Below are 19,209 nucleotides of genomic sequence, written 5' to 3' on the forward strand. Positions count from 1 at the left end.
ATAGAAACATGAATAAAATATTTCTCAACTCTCCATAAGTGATTATTTGAACTATGTAAATGTTTTTTTCAGATATGAACGTGTTTCTCTACTCCTCTGATGTAATGATGTCATCAGGAGCTGCAACAAGAAATGTTCTAAACATCATGGTTTTTATTTCAGATCCATGGAAACAGATGGGGGCGGAGCTTCGTTGTCACAGCGTTACATTTCATCAGGATTAATTCAAAGAGAAACAAAGCTTCTGTCTACAGGCAAAAAAACATGTTTATATATGGAATAAATTCTAATAATCGTTAATATTATTATTATTATACACACACACATACACACTCACACACACATACAGTCTCTCACACACACACACACACACACACACTCTCACTCACTCACACACACACACACACACACACTCACACACACACACACACACACACACACACACACACACACACACACACACACACACACAGTCCTCGTCCGTCCAACAAAGAGCTTTAGTGTGACGAGGAACCTTTAGAAAATAACTACAGTAAATAAAAACATAAGAAAACCTCTTTTTTCTTATTTAACTTCACTAAATTCTGTATCAGGAGACGTTTTCATCTTCTGGCAACAAAACATGAAACGAACGTCATTTTTAATAAATATCTGTGATACTTAGTCAAACCATGAATATTCTGTAAAACTCAAGTATCCAGCAGTGACACAAACTTCTGACAGAGTGGAAGCAGAAGTTTATTTAGTTTGTCTCAGATATGACGAGTGTGACGTGACGGACTCGAGTGTTTGTCTCTTTATCTCTGACGTCTCTACTCGTCGGCCTCAAATAGAACGACTCATACTTTGTCCCGGGGGGGGATGTAAAATAACCTTCTGGTTTAACTTTAACTTCAGACAAATGTGCAGGTTTGAAAAGTCAGAAAATGTTTTTATCCCAAAGAGAATCATGAATCTTTTTATTGATGTTTTGATTTGAACGTTTTTACAATAACAGCTGATCGACTCTTTGAAGAAAAAATTAAATCCTTTATCATTTATTCTACATTTTATGATCTTGTCATTTTCAAGTGATGTGATAGAAAAGTTTAGAATAAAAATCAGTTTATTAACAAAGTCAAGTTTTCTGTTTGAATAAAATGTTTATATGTAGTCGAGTTCTACACAGCTGCTTCGTCACACACACACACAAACACATGTTTAAACTATGTTTGTTTCTTCAGGTGACCCTTATGACATCACTACTCAGTGTTCAGGCTGTTGGCGTGCTGCTGGCGTCACCTGATTGGCTCACGGAGGTCTGACGGGCAGCAGGGATGGGAGGGACCTGCAGCCACACTGGCACGTGATTGGCGGTTGACGTCCACAGCCAATCGGGAGGCGGTTCTCGGCTCAGGCTCCCAGCTGCTCAGCAGAGCGACGTGCGTTTGCGATGCTGCTCCACCAGGGGCACCAGGCAGCGCGGCGACCCAGCCTGCAGCAGGAACGGGTGCTGCAGCAGGTCGGCGGCGCTGCGGCGCTGCAACGCGTCACGCGTCAACATGCAGCCCAGGAAGTCCTGTAACACCGGAGACACCTGAACACAGCAGAGTGACATCATCAACTGCTGCCAGAACTGAGTGTGACATCACCAAAGTGTGTGTGTGTGTGTGTGTCTGACCCGCTGGACATTCTTCACGTTCGGTGCGGCTTCGTCCCTCAGCCTCTTCATGGCGGTGATGGGTGTGTCACTGAAGTATGGCGGCTCTCCGTCCACCATCTCCACCACCATGACGCCCAGAGACCAGATGTCCACCTGAGACAGGAAACAGGAAACAGGTAACTATCAGAGGTCACATGGTGGAGCTCAGCGGCGGCGTGTCCGTGTGACCGGATGTGTGGTTGTCACCTCGGTACCGTACGGCGTTTTGGAGATGACCTCGGGAGCCATCCAATACGGAGTCCCGACCAGAGACTTCCTCTTCGGAACATCATCACTGATCTGAGCGCAGAAACCGAAGTCGGACAGTTTGATCTGCAGCAGAGAAGAAGAAGAAGAAGAAGAAGAAGAAGAAGAAGAAGAAGAAGAAGAAGAATTTGTTATTAACAGTTTTCAATGAGTTCATACATAAAGTTGTGTTCCTTCTTTCAGTTTGTGTGTGTGTGTGTGTTACCCTCCCGTCCAGTGTCAGCAGGATGGAGTCACTCTTCACGTCTCGGTGGATGACCCCCTGTGAGTGGAGGAAGGTCAACGCCTGCAGGACGCCTTCGCTCACCGTCGCCATCTGCTGCTCGTTCAGCCTGAGACACAGAGACGCTGTTGACTCTGACCCGAAGAGAAACGCCACACAAGTGAGTCGACTTCCTGCTCACCTGGTCTCACTGATGATGTCGGTGAGAGTGCCGCCCTGCAGGTACTCCATGATCACCCAGAGCTCCTCCTCCACCAGAGCGCTGCGGTACATCTCTACCACGTTTCGGTGCCTGTAGTCCCTCATGATCACCACCTGAGGGCACACAGGTGACGGGATGGGGTCACAGGTCACCGTGTGAACGATGACTCATGTTCATGTCTGCCTGACAGACCGAGGTAAAAATTGAACTTCAAAAACATAAACCTGAATGAAGCCCCGCCCCCAGACGCCCCCGCCCCCGCCTGTACCTCATTGAAGAGCAGCTCTCGGCGCTGCTGCTGCCTCACGTCCATCATCTTCACCGCCACCTGCCGCCCGCCGTGTCTCTCCTGGGCGATGCAGACCACGCCCGTCGACCCCTCCCCGATCTTCACAAAGTTCTCCAGAGTCGTCCTCGGGTCGCCCGGATCCACCACCGTCTGCAGCGCCGCCTTGAACTGCTCATGGGTCACTTTCTGAGGACCTCCGTCAAGTACCGTCAGCTGGGCGGACGAGGGGTCGAGCCGGGTGGGGGCGCGGCCCGGTGATCCGGGGGGCGAGGGGCAGGGCAGCTCGTGGTTCAGGGCTGGCAGTCCCGGTGGAACTATGTTGAAGCTGGAGGAGGGGCGGAGTGAGCGCGGAGGTAACCCACGACCTGTGATGAGGGGGCTGCTGGTGCTGTTGGGGGGAGGCAGCAGGAGGGGGGAGGGGAGCTGGGGGGAGGAGGGGGACATTGATCATCACTTATCATCGTCACAGAAACACTTCCTGTTGTGGTGATGAACAGCGCCACCACATGTCAGGACCTTTTAAAGAAAACATTTATAGATATGACGAAGTTCTTTCTTATTTCCATAATGAAGGTATGACACTGCCTGGGGGGCGGGGCTACTGAAGGTTAGTCTTTTCACTTATAGACTCTGGTTACCATGGTGATAACGCTCATTGACCAACATTTATTTAACAGCAAAACACAAACTGATAGGACTCGGGGTCACGTGTTTCCAGTCTTTATGCTAAGCTAAGCTAACACGCTGCCGTTTGACCACATCTGATCACTTGTCTTACGTGGAGGTCATAAGAGGAGTGAGGCCTTCTGGGAGTTCCTCTGGAGGAGGTCAGCAGGTCGGGCAGGTGACTGATGCCTCGGCCGTCTGTCTCCACGCTATGCTGCAGGTTGTCCTGACAGGAAGTCGTCCTCTGTCTGAGCCCCGCCCACTTGCCGTGGGTGTAACATACACCTGTCCCAGTGGTGGGGGGCGTGGCCTCGGACTCGGCTCTTCGCGGAGCTCCGTTCAGTTCGGGGCGGCCGGCCTCGCTGCGGACCCGTCGGATCCGGTCCTGCCAGTAGGTGGAGCTTCCGCCGCCGTCTCCACGCCGACTGAGCTCCTGGTACTGGTACGAATCGTCCTCCGGCAGTTCTCCCAGTCGCCCGAGCGACCGGGCCCGTTTCCGTGCCGACGGGCTGCTGCGGCGCAGAGAGTTAGAGCTGGAGACGGAGAGACGGCTCAGCTCAGAGATCACGTGACTGATGTAGTCGCCGTGGCCGACGAAGCTCCCGCGAACAATCGTCTGCAGTCACATGACGTTTATACGTTTATACATTCATACAAGTTCATCTGGAAACATTTTGATTCACGTAATGATCATATGACATTTATATATTTAATAAATCTGATCCACAGATGAATCTACATGTTGACAAATGATCTGAGTCACTTAACACAGGTCAGAGGTCAGAGGTCAGGACTGTGGGACAGTGTGAGTCTGTGTGTGTTTGACCTTCTGACCTTCTTGGGTCCGAGCTCGACCTCGGTGACCCTGGACGGGTCCACTAGGGGGCGGGGCCTCCTCAGCGTGTCGATGACACTCTGCCACTGTGACGGCAGACCCACGTAACATCCCGTGGCAGCGTTAAATGACGTGTGCACACGGTGCTGGAAGTCTCGAGGTATCGAGATCTCCGGCCGGCGCCTCCTCTTCCTGCGACGGAACATCACCACGGCAACGCAGCGACGCCAAAGAAACTGCAGCGATGAGGGAGACAACAACAGCACATGATGGAGGATCAACACACACACACACAACTCACACACACACACACACACACACACACACACACACACACACAACTCTCACACACACACACAGCTCAGACACACACACACACACACACACACACACACACAAACACAACTCTCACACACACACACAGCTCAGACACACACACACACAGCTCAGACACACACACACACACAGCTCAGACACACACACACACACACACAAACTTCATCTTCATCTTCATGTGAAGATGAAGATGAAGCAACTGTTTGTTAAGGGGGTGGAGGAGGATGTGGAGAAGGAAGATGTCAGGTGTGTGTGTGAGTTGTGTGTGTGTGTGTGTGTGTGATCAGGGTGTAACTGACATACCTGAGGAATCAAACCGACTCTACATGACCAGACATGAACATTGAGTCACCAGAGGAGAACGTTCACTCTGACCTGCAGTCAGTTCTGTAGAGTCTGTCCCAGCTGCTTCCTGTCTCCTGTCTCCTGTCTCCTGGTTCCTGTCTCCTGTCTCCTGTCTCCTGTGTCCTGGTTCCTGTCTCCTGGCTCCTGGCTCCTGGTTCCTGTCTCCTGTCTCCTGTCTCCTGTGTCCTGGTTCCTGTCTCCTGGCTCCTGGTTCCTGTCTCCTGGCTCCTGTCTCCTGTCTCCTGGTTCCTGTCTCCTGGCTCCTGTCTCCTGTCTCCTGGTTCCTGTCTCCTGGTTCCTGTCTCCTGGTTCCTGTCTCCTGTCTCCTGGTTCCTGTCTCCTGTCTCCTGTCTCCTGGCTCCTGTCTCCTGGTTCCTGTCTCCTGTCTCCTGTCTCCTGGTTCCTGTCTCCTGGTTCCTGTCTCCTGTCTCCTGTCTCCTGGCTCCTGGCTCCTGGCTCCTGGCTCCTGGTTCCTGTCTCCTGGCTCCTGTCTCCTGTCTCCTGGTTCCTGTCTCCTGTCTCCTGTCTCCTGTCTCCTGGCTCCTGTCTCCTGCTTCCTGTCTCCTGTCTCCTGTCTCCTGGTTCCTGTCTCCTGTCTCCTGTCTCCTGTCTCCTGGCTCCTGTCTCCTGGCTCCTGGTTCCTGTCTCCTGGCTCCTGGTTCCTGTCTCCTGGTTCCTGTCTCCTGGCTCCTGTCTCCTGTCTCCTGGTTCCTGTCTCCTGCTTCCTGTCTCCAGTGTCCTGCTTCCTGGCTCCTGTCTCCTGGTTCCTGGTTCCTGTCTCCTGTCTCCTGTCTCCTGGCTCCTGGTTCCTGTCTCCTGTCTCCTGGTTCCTGTCTCCTGTCTCCTGGTTCCTGTCTCCTGTCTCCTGGTTTCTGTCTCCTGTCTCCTGGTTCCTGTCTCCTGGTTCCTGTCTCCTGTCTCTTGGCTCCTGTCTCCTGTCTCCTGGCTCCTGGCTCCTGTCTCCTGTCTCCTGGTTCCTTTCTCCTGTCACCTGTCTCCTGTCTCCTGCTTCCTGCTTCCTGTCTCCTGTCTCCTGGTTCCTGGTTCCTGGTCCTAAATTAATCCAGATGAACATCAGATTATATATTCATGAAATATTTTTATCAACCAACATCTTAAACAAAACAAACATGGCATCTTCTTCCACTTCACTTGGAGCTGAACCCAGAAGTTAAACATGAACATTTGATGATTTTCTTAAATAAGAGTAAGAAGAAAACATTGAAGTGTTTCTTCTGTCCTGATGTTGATGTGGAGCTCGTTCCACCAATGAAGAACCAGGACAGAAAACAAACAGGATGTAGATGAGCGGGGGCTCCGCCCCCTTGCACTGAGGAAGGAGCAGAGTGAAGGTATGTTCTGGATGAAAGAGCCTGAACCAATCACAGCACAGAGGGTCAGGAGCAGTGTGGTGTGGGAGGACCAACCGGGTCGCTGCAGAGGTCGGAGGTCACATGTGGGGAGACGAGCTAGGAGGGAGTCTCAGTCGTCCAGACGTGAGACGACAATAACCTGCACCAACACCTGAATCACCTTCTCAGTGAGGAATAGACGAATCGTCCTGATGTTGTGGAGGATGAATCTGAAGGAGAACATCTGGTCTTCCAGAGTCACACCAGCTCCATAACCACAGAGTCTCCATGGTGACGAGAAGCATCTGGGTCCAGATTGAGCTTCAGGTGCGTGTTGATGTCCAGCAGAGATTCTGCTGCCACCTGGTGTCAGACTGTGGAAGGACCACGTGAGTTGTGTGTCATCGGCGTATTGAAGGAAAACATGTGCTGATGGATGGAGAGAAGAGGATGAGGTCCAGGACAGAACCCTGAGGGACTGAGCAGGTAGAGAGACTAGTCTGAGACTCACGATCACGACGTCACTGACTCTGACTCCTCATGACGTCACCAGCACAAGATGGAGGCTCTGAATCTGAGAGGTGTTAGCTTCATGTTTATATACAGTCAGTGATCGTCTTCATTTACAGTCAGTGATCGACTTTATATACAGTCAGTGATCGTCTTCATTTACAGTCAGTGATCGTCTTTATGTACAGTCTCTGATCATCTTTATATGCAGTCAGTGATCGTCTTTATATACAGTGTCTGATCGTCTTTATATACAGTCAGTGATCATCTTTATATACAGTCAGTGATCGTCTTTATATACAGTCACTTATCGTCTTTATATGCAGTCAGTGATCATCTTTATATACAGTCACTTATCGTCTTTATATGCAGTCAGTGATCATCTTTATATACAGTCAGTGATCGTGTTTATATACAGTGTCTGATTGTCTTTATATGCAGTCAGTGATCATCTTTATTTACAGTCTCTGATCGTCTTCATATACAGTCAGTCATCGTGTTTATATACAGTCAGTGATCGTCTTTATATACAGTCTCTGATCGTCTTCATATACAGTCAGTGATCGTCTTTATATACAGTCAGTGATCGTCTTTATATACAGTCAGTCATCGTCTTTATATACAGTCAGTGATTGTCTTTATATACAGCGTCTGATCGTCTTTATATACAGTCAGTGATCGTCTTTATATACAGTCAGGGATCGTCTGTAGATACAGTGTCTGATCGTCTTTAGATACAGTCAGTGATCATCTTTATATACAGTCAGTGATCATCTTTGTATACAGTCAGTGATCGTCTTTATATACAGTCTCTGATCGTCTTCATATACAGTCTCTGATCGTCTTTATATACAGTCACTTATCGTCTTCATATACAGTCACTGATCGTCTTCATATACAGTCTCTGATCGTCTTCATATACAGTCACTGATCGTCTTTATATGCAGTCAGTGATCATCTTTATATACAGTCAGTGATCGTGTTTATATACAGTGTCTGATTGTCTTTATATGCAGTCAGTGATCATCTTTATTTACAGTCTCTGATCGTCTTTATATACAGTCAGTCATCGTGTTTATATACAGTCAGTGATCGTCTTTATATACAGTCTCTGATCGTCTTCATATACAGTCAGTGATCGTCTTTATATACAGTCAGTGATCGTCTTTATATACAGTCAGTCATCGTCTTTATATACAGTCAGTGATTGTCTTTATATACAGCGTCTGATCGTCTTTATATACAGTCAATGATCGTCTTTATATACAGTCACTCATCGTCTGTATATACAGTCAGTGATCGTCTTTATATACAGTCAGGGATCGTCTGTAGATACAGTGTCTGATCGTCTTTAGATACAGTCAGTGATCATCTTTGTATACAGTCAATGATCGTCTTCATATACAGTCTCTGATCGTCTTCATATACAGTCTCTGATCGTCTTTATATACAGTCACTGATCGTCTTCATATACAGTCACTGATCGTCTTCATATACAGTCTCTGATCGTCTTCATATACAGTCACTGATCGTCTTCATATACAGTCTCTGATCGTCTTTATATACAGGCTCTGATCGTCTTCATATACAGTCAGTGATCATCTTTATATACAGGCTCTGATCGTCTTCATATACAGTCTCTGATCGTCTTTATATACAGTCAGTGATCATCTTTATATACAGGCTCTGATCGTCTTCATATACAGTCTCTGATCATCTTTATATACAGTCTGGTCTTTAACACCAGAGTCGTCTCAGAGAAACAAACGTTCTCAGATCAGTTTACTGTCACACACACACACATCTGTTTATAAAATCTCTGGGTTCTAACGGTGCAAAACATTTCTCATGGAGAACAGAGGGTGATGGTTCTTCATCGAACCATTAGAGTCTGGTTTCAGAACCTTCACCCTCACAGAACACAACTACTGACCTCCAGAGTCCAGGTGAAGCCCAGGTGAAGTCCAGGTGAGTCTGTTCTGGTTCCTGCTGTTGTTCTCAGACTCTCTCTCTCTCTCGCTCCAGCTCGCTCGTACTTGTCTCACCTCCTTTCAGGTATGGGGGAGGGGGCGGAGTTTAGCTTGACTGATAGTTCTTTCTCCAAATTCAAATTCAAAGCAGCTTTATTGGCACGATCGTGTTCAGTCGAGTCGTCAACGACTGATGATCAGAAAGACTGAGTGAAAGCAAAGGATCACATGTTAACGTCCGTACACGTACACAAACACGCACACACACGTTTCCTGATGAACATGAACGCACTACGGTTCGTCAGAACTGATATGAAAACTTCTATTTTACAGAATGAACGATGCAGAAAAGATGTTTGTTTATAGTTCATGTTACAAAATATTGTTTATATCCTTAATTCAAATTCTTTATATTTGTGTTTTCATTTTATAAAAAATAAGTTTATCGTTATTACATATTTCTGATATATAAGTATCAGATGGGCCGCAGCTGAAAGCCCATGAAACATTTGACATTATTTTCGAGTCAGCGACGAGAAAACATATTATAGGGTTAATATATTTTCATATTTCTGACTCTTTTGAACTGATATTCAAATGTCCTCTGCACGCGCAGCGCCCCCTGCTGGCCACAGGTCACAACTACAGCATGTACATTAGTCTTCTCTGATGTTCATCTGACTATTTATTAATTAAACTAAGTTCATGATCTCTGGTTTTTATTTTTATACATTTACTCTTCTATGATTCTCTTCATCTCATCGAACGGAGCAGAAATATAAACATGACAGTTATTTATTTACTTAAAACATGAAAACAGGAAATGAACGAACAAACAGAAGCGTCAGTATTTAAGATCCGACAGCTGATCCGTCAGCTCCGACAGGACGGAGAGCGACGAGCGGCCGCCGGCGTTCAGCAGCGACCGGAAAAACCTCGACCATGTCATCCACGTCCCGGGAAACACGTCGCTGCAGAGAGATGAGGACACGGACTGGGTTTAAACCGAGTCACGACACGTGAAATAAACTATGATATAATAATCATGATCATATAGAAGTGGCACGTACCAGGACTCGTCTCTGCTGAAGCGCTCGGCCGTCCAGCCCTCGTCGTCCTTCACCAGGACCATCCTGCTGTGGGTCAGGAGCATGTGGACGGTCTCGGCCACGCCCACCAGATCCATCTGACGGGGCGGAGGGGGAGGAGTTAGTATCGACCAATCCCAGTGAACAGGGAGTGTGTGTGCAGAGGGGAGGGGCGTGTCGGAGGTGGTACCAGCTGAGGCGGAGACGTCGGCTCCAGCAGACCCAGACTGACGTAGGACCGAGCCGTGGGCAGCTGCTGGACCGACGTCACGTCCTGCTGCAGGTCCAGGTCCACGGACCACGACCAGTCCACCGGGAAGACCGAGTCCAGATCCATCAGACCCCTGGAACAAAGACAGACCCCGAGAGTCAGCAGAGTCACATGACCACCCCCCTTTGAGCTGACTCCAACCCCCAGGCTCTGACCCACCTGTAGGAGCAGGTGAGGATGCTCGGCTGCAGCGCCGCATGCAGCAGCCTGCAGGAGTGAAGCTGCGACACCAGCTGCAGGAGCAGGACCACGATATGAACCACAGAGTCCTGGCACTCCGTCAGCACCTGGCGCGCGCGCGCGCGCACACACACACACACACACACACACACACACACACACACACACACACACACACACACACACACACACACACACACACACACACACACACACACACACACACACACACACACACACACACACACACACACACACACACACACACACACACACACACACACACACACACACACACACACACACAGAGTCGCACACAGAGTCGCACACCTGTGTGTGTGTTTGTGTGGGGGCGTGAACAGGAAGTGACTCACCGTGAACATGTGGTCAGGTGGTTTGGTGTAGACTGTGACGCAGCCGTCAAGGAACAGGTAGCAGCTGATAAGAGGGAGCGCGGCGGCCGAGCTCATCTTCAGACGGGTCAACTGGTGAAAGTCCCAGGGGACTCGGCAGCGGTCCACCTGTCACCATGGTGACAAGAGACCAATTGTCTGTCATTTAACAGGCAGATACTACAACACCCATGAGCCTCAACTGCTCGTCACCATGGTAACTGCAGTCTCACCTTGATGAGAACGTAGTCGTCGTCCGACGCCGCTTTGTAGACAGAGAAACTTCCTCCGTCCACGACCGTGGAGTAGATATCATACACGTCGCCCCCTGGTGAACACATCACACTCGTCAGTTCTCACCGTCGATCGATCGGAGATCAATGTCTGTGAGTCGTGATGTCATACCCAGCTGCAGGCGGCCGCACACAGGTGGGAGGGGCCGCGACTCGCAGTGAAAACCGGGAGAGGAAGTGACATCACACACGTCCAACAGCCGCCGGCGGACCTCCGGGTCACAGGGATCCATAGCTTGGCCCACTGGTCCGGGATCACAGGAGGTCAGAGGTCATGTGATTTACACTTTTGATTATGTCAATATGAAAATACTGATCAGCAATATTGATTATTGATGCTTTATCGGCAGATGAATTGATTATGACAAACGGCTGCTTCTGTTGCTCTGCATCACGACGACATACCAGTTGCTGGAGTCAAGTTCTGGTCCTGGTGCTGGTCCACGAGACTGCGGTCTCCAGCCTCAACACTCGTCTCCTGTATGGGACTCAGCTTCTTGGTGGTTTTGGAGTCGGGCTCCTGGGGGGCGGAGTCTGGGGGCGGAGTCTGCAGTTCTGCAGGACGACCGACAATAGTCACACGTTACTTACCAAGTTCTGACGATCGACCAGAGGAACAGATGAACAACAACTCACCTCCAGACTCTGAACAACAGACGTCTTCAGCCTGGAGACGCTGAGAGGAAGAAGAAGAGGAGAAACATTACGTTTCTTTACAGTTGAAAGTGATGATTTTAAAATGTGACATTCAAACAACAGTGAAATGTTCAATGACGGGATTTTACAAACCTGAGGGAGTTCAGACGGACCAGCACCACCTGACACACACACACACACACACACACACACACACACACACACACACACACACACACACACACACACACACACACACACACACACACACACACACACACACACACACACACACACACACACACACACACACACACACACACACACACACACACACACACACACACACACAAATCTTCTCTATCGTCTTCAAAGGAGAAACATTCTGCTCATATTCATGTTGTTTTGACTCTGACGTTCAATCAACACATCAGTCTTCTGCAGCTCCTGGTCCAGGACCAGAGACTCACCCGGTCGGGGGAACTGGATCTTCAGACACAGTCCTCTCTCGTCAGGACGGAGGAAGACGTCGTCCTGCAGCTCAGAGTTTCTGTTTGGTGACAAACATCCACACTTAAAAAGTGCGGTCACAGCTGATTCACGCCACAAGTGTGAATGCAGCATTTATTACCCAGCAGGCCGAGCGGCAGCGGACTGGGACTCGTCATAGATCTGGAAGGAGGTGGCAGCTGGAGCTTCAGGACCCACCTGCTGAGAGGAGTATAGTAGTAGTAGAATTAGTATAGTAGTATAGTAGTAGTATAAGTATTGTATTAGTATAGTAGTAGTATTGTTGTTTACCTGCTGGTGAGATTTTCTGAGCAGAAACAGTCTTGTCTTCTCCTCCAGCTCCTGATTCAGCTGCTCATTCACCTCCGTCAGGTGTTTCAGCCTCTCTGAGGAAACACAGGTCAGTGAACGGATCATTAACAGTTGTCAGGTCAGCGAACGCGTCGCCAACAGTCGTCAGGTCACAGACAGTCGTCAGGTCAGTGAACGCACCTTCCACGTCCTTCTGCCTGTGCCTGAAGTATCTCTCGGCCCTCAGCTCCTCTAGACTCAGCTCCTCTCGTCCTCTCATCAGCAGATCTTTGCAGTACTCGCTCACCTGCCTGACTCCGCCCTCCTCTTGAGGCCCCGCCCCTGTGCTCAGGTGCATCTCGCTCTGAGTCCGCCTGCAGCCAATCAGGTCACACGAATTCAACACATGATGTCATAGTACATGTTATGATGATGTCATAGTACAGGTTAACAACAATATCATCGTATTACAGGATGCACGAGAGTAGAAGAATAAACATGAGCACGAGGACAGTTAGAGGAACACGTGACTCTCTTACTGTGCGTTCAGCTGATCCTCCGTCATGGCGGCACCTGGATGTGACGGACCAATCAGAGCTCAGTCTGACCGACAAATGAAAACAAGATCAATGATTCAGAGACAAGTCACTTCATCAGACACCAGAGTGGAACCGGACTGAACCGGATCAGAACCGCATCCGTTAAATCCTCTGAGGCTCGGAACCGGTTTGATTTGAGGCAGAGCTGCTGGTGAAGGAGCGACCGTTAGCGGAACATTTCACCTCGTTAAACTTCGTTAAACATCGACGGTGACGTTTGAGTCGATAAAGAAAATATGAACGTTAAAGTTTGATGTCTGACCTGAAACTGATCCACCCGCTGGTTCGGCTCCGTTTGAACCTGCAGCCGCGCCTCTCATTGGACGAACACTGAGACGTCATTTCCGTCTAGACCTAGATCCTGTCAGCGCCCCCGCCGGTCGGAGTGTGAACTGCACACTGACATATCTGTATTAAAGGGATAGTTCAGTGGTTTTGAAATTGGGTTGTATTGTTACTTATACATCGTTAATATGTTTCCTTATGGAGATGGAGATCAGTGATGTCATTCAACAGAGTTTGGGGGAGAAGTGGAAGAAGGGAAAGTCGGAGATCTATCGTTGCGGAGGAGACCACCCAGAAAGCGGTGCCTCTTTTTCGCCACATTCTTAAATGCAGTGATACATGGCCGAAGTACGCTTGAAAAAAATGTGCAAACTTTAATGGCTGTCTGGCGGAAAACTGAAGCAGTGAAATAAATACGTCCTTTACCGTACAATTGAAATGATTTTTTTTTTAGGTAACCTTTTAAAATGTGGCGAAAAAGAGGTTTTTGGTGGTCCCCTCTGCAACAGTGGGACTCAGACTTAGGCTACTTCCATTTCTCCTCCAAACTCCGTTAAATGACATCGCTGATCTCCATATCCATAAGGAAACATGTTACAATACAACCCCACTTCAAAATCACTGAACGACCCCTCTTATAATCATATGCCAGGCAATGACACTTTTGCTCATACAACAATAATCATGTAGTTGATTGTAAAATAAACAGAAATAAAGAAAATTAATTAATTTATAGTTTTATGAGACATGTTTTATTAACAGGGTGATTAATAAAATTCTCACCTCGTTTTATGAATGAATTGATTTATTATAACGGTGGGTTACAATGGTTGCGTCATAGAGATATGCAAATTAGCAATGTGACCTAATCAGACTTTGTTTGTCTCCGCCTCCTGGACACACCTGGGTGACGTCAGAGCCCGGTTGTCTTCCTGTGAGCAGGTGAGGAGACAGAGCAGCGGAGCGGCGACACGCGGTGAACTCTTCTTCCTGAGAATCTCGCACTGACCGCGGCTGAAGATGCCTTCATCCTCCTCTTCCTCCTCTTCCTTCCTGGGCCCCCTCGTCCTCTCCCTCCTCCTCCTCCTGCCGCTGCTGCGGCGCGGCGGAGCGGCACCGGACGCGGACTGCAGCGATCCTTTCCGCTCCGGTCAGGACGACTTCGTGCTGGACGCGGAGGACGCGGCGAAGGAGGGAGCGGCTCTGCTGGCCACTGCGCATGTGCAGTCCCCGGAGGCCTGTGAGCGCGCGTGCTGCTTGAATCCGCACTGCAACCTGGCGCTGCTGGCGCCGCGCGGCACCGCAGGGGCGGCGGCGGCGCACAACCGCACCTGCGCCCTGTTCAGCTGCGTCCACAGAAACCGATTCGTGTGCAGGTTCGTGAACCAGGTCGGGTACCGGAGCTACATCCGGGAGTCCGTGTTCCAGAGGCACCTGGCGGGGCCGCAGGGGACAGGTGAGGCCCGGGTCGACGTCACAGATCGATACCGGTGATCCCGTTTGTTTTTTTGTTTACATGAGCGTTCCGGCTTTCACCCACATCTCCTGGTCTTCTTCAGTCACATGACAACGGTCTGTCTGTTAGACTACAGTCTCCATGGCAACAACTTAGAAAAAGTCAGTTATAATAATCAATCACATTCATGTTTCAGACAGAAGCAACAGATCTGATGACGTCGTCCGACGATCGGTCCGTCACTTAATCGATCAACTTGCAGATTGATCAATAATGACAAATATTGACTATCAGCTGCTTTTATTGTGACGGTCTGACTGCAGGTGTGGGCCAGCGTCTCCATAGCAACATGAAAATCACTGTCTCCTCAGGTGAGCCCATCGCCAACGCGGGTGGTGATGTCATCGTTCAGCCAGGTGAGACGGTGACGCTGGACGGCATCGAGAGCTTGGCACTGGGCGACGCCCACATCAGAGACTGGCGCTGGCGCGTGCAGAGCGGCGAGGCCGGCGTCAAGATGGAGGTAACGGCTGCTGCATGGCAGGGGGCGGGGCTTAGCCATTCAGTGTGTGTGTGTGTGTGTGTGTGTGGGGTCACGTGAGTCATGTGATCTCCATGTTTGACTGACAGGCTCCGGATCAGCTGTTTGACCTTGGTTCTCTCTGCAGGACACGGATCTTCCTGATCAAATGCGGCTCTCGAACCTGCAGCCCGGAGAGTACGTGTTCCAGCTGACCGTCACCGACTCCAACGGCCAATCAGACGATGCCGAGGTCACCGTCCACGTCCTCAGCCCAGAGCGGTCTAGCTGTGAGTGCTCATGGGAAATGTAGTCCTCTGATGATCCTGTTGACAAACCCCCTAAAGACAGAACATTCAGCTGACTCCGGATCGATTATTGATCAGTTTATTGATCAGTTGAACTGATCAAATCTGAATCGTCTTCATTATTGTGATGTTCAGTGAAGTGAACCAGTTTGTATTTCCACATCAAGCATCCGCACCTCAACTCAAACTGGTCAGACTGGAATATTACACACACACAAACACACACCCTGCAGTTAGTAAACCTGCTCTGCGAGACTTTTATTCTGTCATCTTTACTTTTGTGTCCAATTCTTTCAGCAGATTTTAGATGAGACGTGTCACACGACTGATTGATTGATTGATTGGTTGGTTGATTGATTGATTGATTGATTGCGTATTGATCGTGTGCACCACGTTGTTTGTGTGTTAAACAGTTAAAGAGGCAGCGTGAGCTGATCTGAGAGCAGCTTGTAAAACTGTTGAGTCACGTGTGAACGCCTCCAGCACAGTTCCACACAGTAGACACGATGGCACTCCCTTAAAGTGTGGCACACACACACACACACACACACAAAGTTGAATATGTTATTTATGTGATCAGATGAAACAAGCATCTGTAAATCATATGGCTTCACTTCCGTCAGCTGCAGCATGAAAATCATAAATACTATAAAAGTGTTTTCAATTTTGAAACTCTTTGCTAAATGACGCAGTTCGTTTTAGCCGTTGCTACGTAGCTGATGTTAGCATTATCAGCTGTTTACTCACCAGCTTACTGCTTAACTCTGGTTGGTTCTACAGGAGTTAGCATGCTAACCAGCTAGCTGTGGCACGACCTTCACACTATGACTGATCAATTATTTATTATAGTTTTTTCTGTTTTCTTTGTGTCATGTAAAACTGTATAAAATGTCCGATGGCGTGTGTGTTTGTGTTTTAGTGTTCTGTCTGGCGCCAGTGAAGGTCGGCCCGTGTCGCGCTGCGTTTCCTCGCTGGCGTTACGACGCTGTGACGGGGGGCTGTGAGCAGTTTGTGTTCGGAGGCTGTAAACAAAACAACAACAACTACCTGAACAAAGACGAGTGTTTGCTGGCCTGCAGAGGAGTGACAGGTACCACACACACACACACACACACACACACACACACACACACACACACACACACACACACACAAACCTGAGATCACACACGCACACCTGAGATCACACACATGCACACACACACACACACACCTGAGATCACACACGCACACCTGAGATCACACACACGCACACACACACCTGAGATCACACACGCACACACACACACACACACACACACACACACACACACACACACACCTGAGATCACACACACACACACACACACACCTGAGATCACACACGCGCACACACACACACACACACACACACACACACACACACACACCTGAGATCACACACATGCACACACACACACACACACACACACACACACACACACACACACCTGAGATCACACACACACACCTGAGATCACACTTGAGATCACACACGCACACACACACACCTGAGATCACACACACACAAACCTGAGATCACATACACACACACACACACACCTGAGATCACACACACACACACACACACACACTGATGATGCATGTTTGTGTTGTTCTGTCCACAGTGATGTCAGAGAGAGGCGCCACTCTTCCCTCGACAGGTCTGTCCCACAATGCACCTCTTCATATCAGCTCTTGAAAATTTATGATGTAACAGATAAGTGTGTGTGTGTGTGTGTGTTCAGAGGTATGTGGGTCGGAGTGTCGTTCTGATCAGCTGAGCTGCAGTAGCAGCTGTTGTGTGGACAGAAGTCTGGAGTGTGATGGTGTGAAGCACTGCAGCGACGCATCTGACGAGGAGCACTGCAGCAAACGTAACACACACACACACACACACACACACACACACACACACACACACACACACACACACACACACACACAGCCCTGCAGTGATCTTCTCCTCCTCTTCCTCAGTGAACCATACCTTCACTCACCTGCTGAGCATCGACGTCAACCAGAGGAAAGGTTTGTTTCTTCAGTCTCTACCTGCAAAGAGTCATCAAAGCTAACATGCTACATGCTAACAACCTCCCCTCCCCAGCGCGGTGTGCAGAGCCCCCCCACACTGGGCCATGTAGGGCGAGTCACACGCGCTGGTACTACGACCCCCTGGACAGGAAGTGCCACCGCTTCACCTACGGTGGTTGTCAAGGAAACGATAACAACTTTGAGGAAGAAAACATGTGTGATGACACCTGCGACGGAGTGACAGGTACAATACCCTGTCGTCAGTGTTATTCATACTGTACCGAACGGTTCACACGGTTCCCTGTAGTTCTGTATGGTTCTATAGTCTCCTGTAGTTCTGTATGGTTCTATAATCTCATGTAGTTCTCTGTAGTTCCCTGTAGGTCTGTATGGTTCTATAGTCTCATGTAGTTCTCTGTAGTTCTGTATGGTTCTATAGTCTCATGTAGTTCTCTGTAGTTCTGTATGGTTCTATAGTCTCCTGTAGTTCTGTATGGTTCTATAATCTCATGTAGTTCTCTGTAGTTCCCTGTAGGTCTGTATGGTTCTATAGTCTCATGTATTTCTCTGTAGTTCTGTATGGTTCTATAGTCGCATGTAGTTCTCTGTAGTTCTGTATGGTTCTATAGTCTCATGTAGTTCTCTGTAGTTCTGTATGGTTCTATAGTCTCATGTAGTTCTCTGTAGTTCTGTATGGTTCTATAGTCTCATGTATTTCTCTGTAGTTCTGTATGGTTCTATAGTCGCATGTAGTTCTCTGTAGTTCTGTATGGTTCTATAGTCTCATGTAGTTCTCTGTAGTTCTGTATGGTTCTATAGTCTCATGTAGTTCCCTGTAGTTCTCTGTAGTTTTCTGTAGTTCTGTATGGTTCATATCGTTTCATCCGAACTCATGAGCAGAGTCACAGAAGTGTGAAGCACTGTGTTGTTTGTCTGCAGAGAGCAGCGTCTTCTTCAGAGCCATGTTCGACCGTTATGAGACAGACGAGGATGACAAAGACGACTCAGGTCAGATTCATCTTTATTATCTTTATTATAATATATATATAATATATGTATATGTATATATTTACTAACAGTCTGTTAATACCAGACACATGGGGGACAGTCGTTTAATTGACATCTGACAGGAAGTGATGTCACTCTCCTCCTCAGGCTCCATAGCGCTGGCTGTGATCCTGTCGGTGGCCATCTTGGCTCTGTTGGCCATCCTGACCTACTGCTTCCTGAAGAAGAGGAGGGAGTGCTCCCATAGGCCCGTCGCCACAGGCCCCGCCCACGTGGCACTGTCAGAGCAGGACACGCTGGTTTACAACACCACCACCAAACCTGTATGATGTCATCAGCTCACCTCTGTGACATCATCACCACTGTCCCCATGACGACCAAAGACCTGTGCGCGGTTTATATATTTTACTTGTTTCCAGTGTGAAACCGTTTGTGGTAAAATTTCTCCTCTTCCTTTCAAATGTAAAGTGGATGATTATTATCAGTCCGTCAGTATTGTGGAAGGTTCACATATGTGTATTGATTCAGTGTATTGATTGTAATCAGCACTGATAAGATTGTTTGAACGTTGAGATGCTCAGTGAGTATTTTTCATATGACTTTTGTGTTTGTTCGGGTCTCAGGTTTGATTTTTATTTTATTCA

At 48.6% G+C, this 19,209-nt stretch overlaps 3 protein-coding genes across 8 annotated transcripts in view; 1 reads left to right on the plus strand and 2 right to left on the minus strand.

The window, feature by feature from the left end:
* Nucleotides 1-942: 942 nt before the first annotated feature.
* LOC118290667 (serine/threonine-protein kinase PAK 6-like) lies at nucleotides 943-9,311 on the minus strand. Of its 2 annotated transcripts, none has more exons than XM_035618468.2 (9): nucleotides 8,640-9,311; nucleotides 4,163-4,399; nucleotides 3,441-3,944; nucleotides 2,642-3,085; nucleotides 2,353-2,486; nucleotides 2,154-2,280; nucleotides 1,889-2,014; nucleotides 1,661-1,795; nucleotides 943-1,576 (listed from the first exon to the last, which is right to left on the minus strand). In XM_035618468.2, exons 2-9 carry the CDS (start codon nucleotides 4,367-4,369, stop codon nucleotides 1,409-1,411), a joined length of 1,845 nt encoding a protein of 614 aa, XP_035474361.1. In that variant the 5' UTR covers nucleotides 4,370-4,399; nucleotides 8,640-9,311; the 3' UTR covers nucleotides 943-1,408. The 2 variants fall into 2 exon arrangements, with proteins under 2 accessions (XP_035474361.1, XP_035474360.1); XM_035618467.2 differs by lacking the exon at nucleotides 8,640-9,311 and adding an exon at nucleotides 4,803-5,012.
* A 144-nt stretch (nucleotides 9,312-9,455) lies between these two features.
* Nucleotides 9,456-14,261, minus strand: bub1ba (BUB1 mitotic checkpoint serine/threonine kinase Ba). 5 transcript variants are annotated; one of them, XM_035618470.2, is made up of 17 exons: nucleotides 14,125-14,261; nucleotides 13,199-13,344; nucleotides 12,877-12,910; nucleotides 12,539-12,711; nucleotides 12,338-12,432; nucleotides 12,168-12,247; nucleotides 12,007-12,086; nucleotides 11,690-11,718; nucleotides 11,537-11,576; nucleotides 11,306-11,455; nucleotides 11,013-11,144; nucleotides 10,841-10,935; nucleotides 10,590-10,736; nucleotides 10,195-10,322; nucleotides 9,955-10,108; nucleotides 9,747-9,862; nucleotides 9,456-9,647 (listed from the first exon to the last, which is right to left on the minus strand). In XM_035618470.2, the coding sequence occupies exons 2-17, from the start codon at nucleotides 13,254-13,256 to the stop codon at nucleotides 9,521-9,523; spliced, it is 1,638 nt and encodes a 545-aa protein (XP_035474363.2). In that variant the 5' UTR covers nucleotides 13,257-13,344; nucleotides 14,125-14,261; the 3' UTR covers nucleotides 9,456-9,520. The 5 variants fall into 5 exon arrangements, with proteins under 5 accessions (XP_035474363.2, XP_035474364.2, XP_035474362.2 ...); XM_035618471.2 differs by lacking the exon at nucleotides 14,125-14,261 and having other exon boundaries at nucleotides 12,168-12,244; nucleotides 13,199-13,373; XM_035618469.2 differs by lacking the exon at nucleotides 14,125-14,261 and having other exon boundaries at nucleotides 13,199-13,367.
* LOC118290670 (kunitz-type protease inhibitor 1) overlaps nucleotides 14,129-19,209 on the plus strand; it is a 5,438-nt gene continuing 357 nt past the window's right edge. The window contains exons 1-10 of the mRNA XM_035618474.2: nucleotides 14,129-14,677; nucleotides 15,049-15,200; nucleotides 15,346-15,487; nucleotides 16,425-16,595; nucleotides 17,152-17,187; nucleotides 17,272-17,400; nucleotides 17,504-17,554; nucleotides 17,631-17,801; nucleotides 18,497-18,565; nucleotides 18,713-19,209. The exon at nucleotides 18,713-19,209 is cut by the window's right edge and continues 357 nt beyond it. Coding sequence (XP_035474367.1) covers nucleotides 14,242-14,677; nucleotides 15,049-15,200; nucleotides 15,346-15,487; nucleotides 16,425-16,595; nucleotides 17,152-17,187; nucleotides 17,272-17,400; nucleotides 17,504-17,554; nucleotides 17,631-17,801; nucleotides 18,497-18,565; nucleotides 18,713-18,894 — 1,539 coding nt within the window. The 5' untranslated portion in view covers nucleotides 14,129-14,241 and the 3' untranslated portion in view covers nucleotides 18,895-19,209. The remainder of the gene's footprint in view (nucleotides 14,678-15,048; nucleotides 15,201-15,345; nucleotides 15,488-16,424; nucleotides 16,596-17,151; nucleotides 17,188-17,271; nucleotides 17,401-17,503; nucleotides 17,555-17,630; nucleotides 17,802-18,496; nucleotides 18,566-18,712) is intronic.

This window comes from Scophthalmus maximus, chromosome 18 (assembly GCF_022379125.1).
Source record: "Scophthalmus maximus strain ysfricsl-2021 chromosome 18, ASM2237912v1, whole genome shotgun sequence".
In the NCBI taxonomy this organism is placed as follows: Eukaryota; Metazoa; Chordata; class Actinopteri; order Pleuronectiformes; family Scophthalmidae; genus Scophthalmus; species Scophthalmus maximus.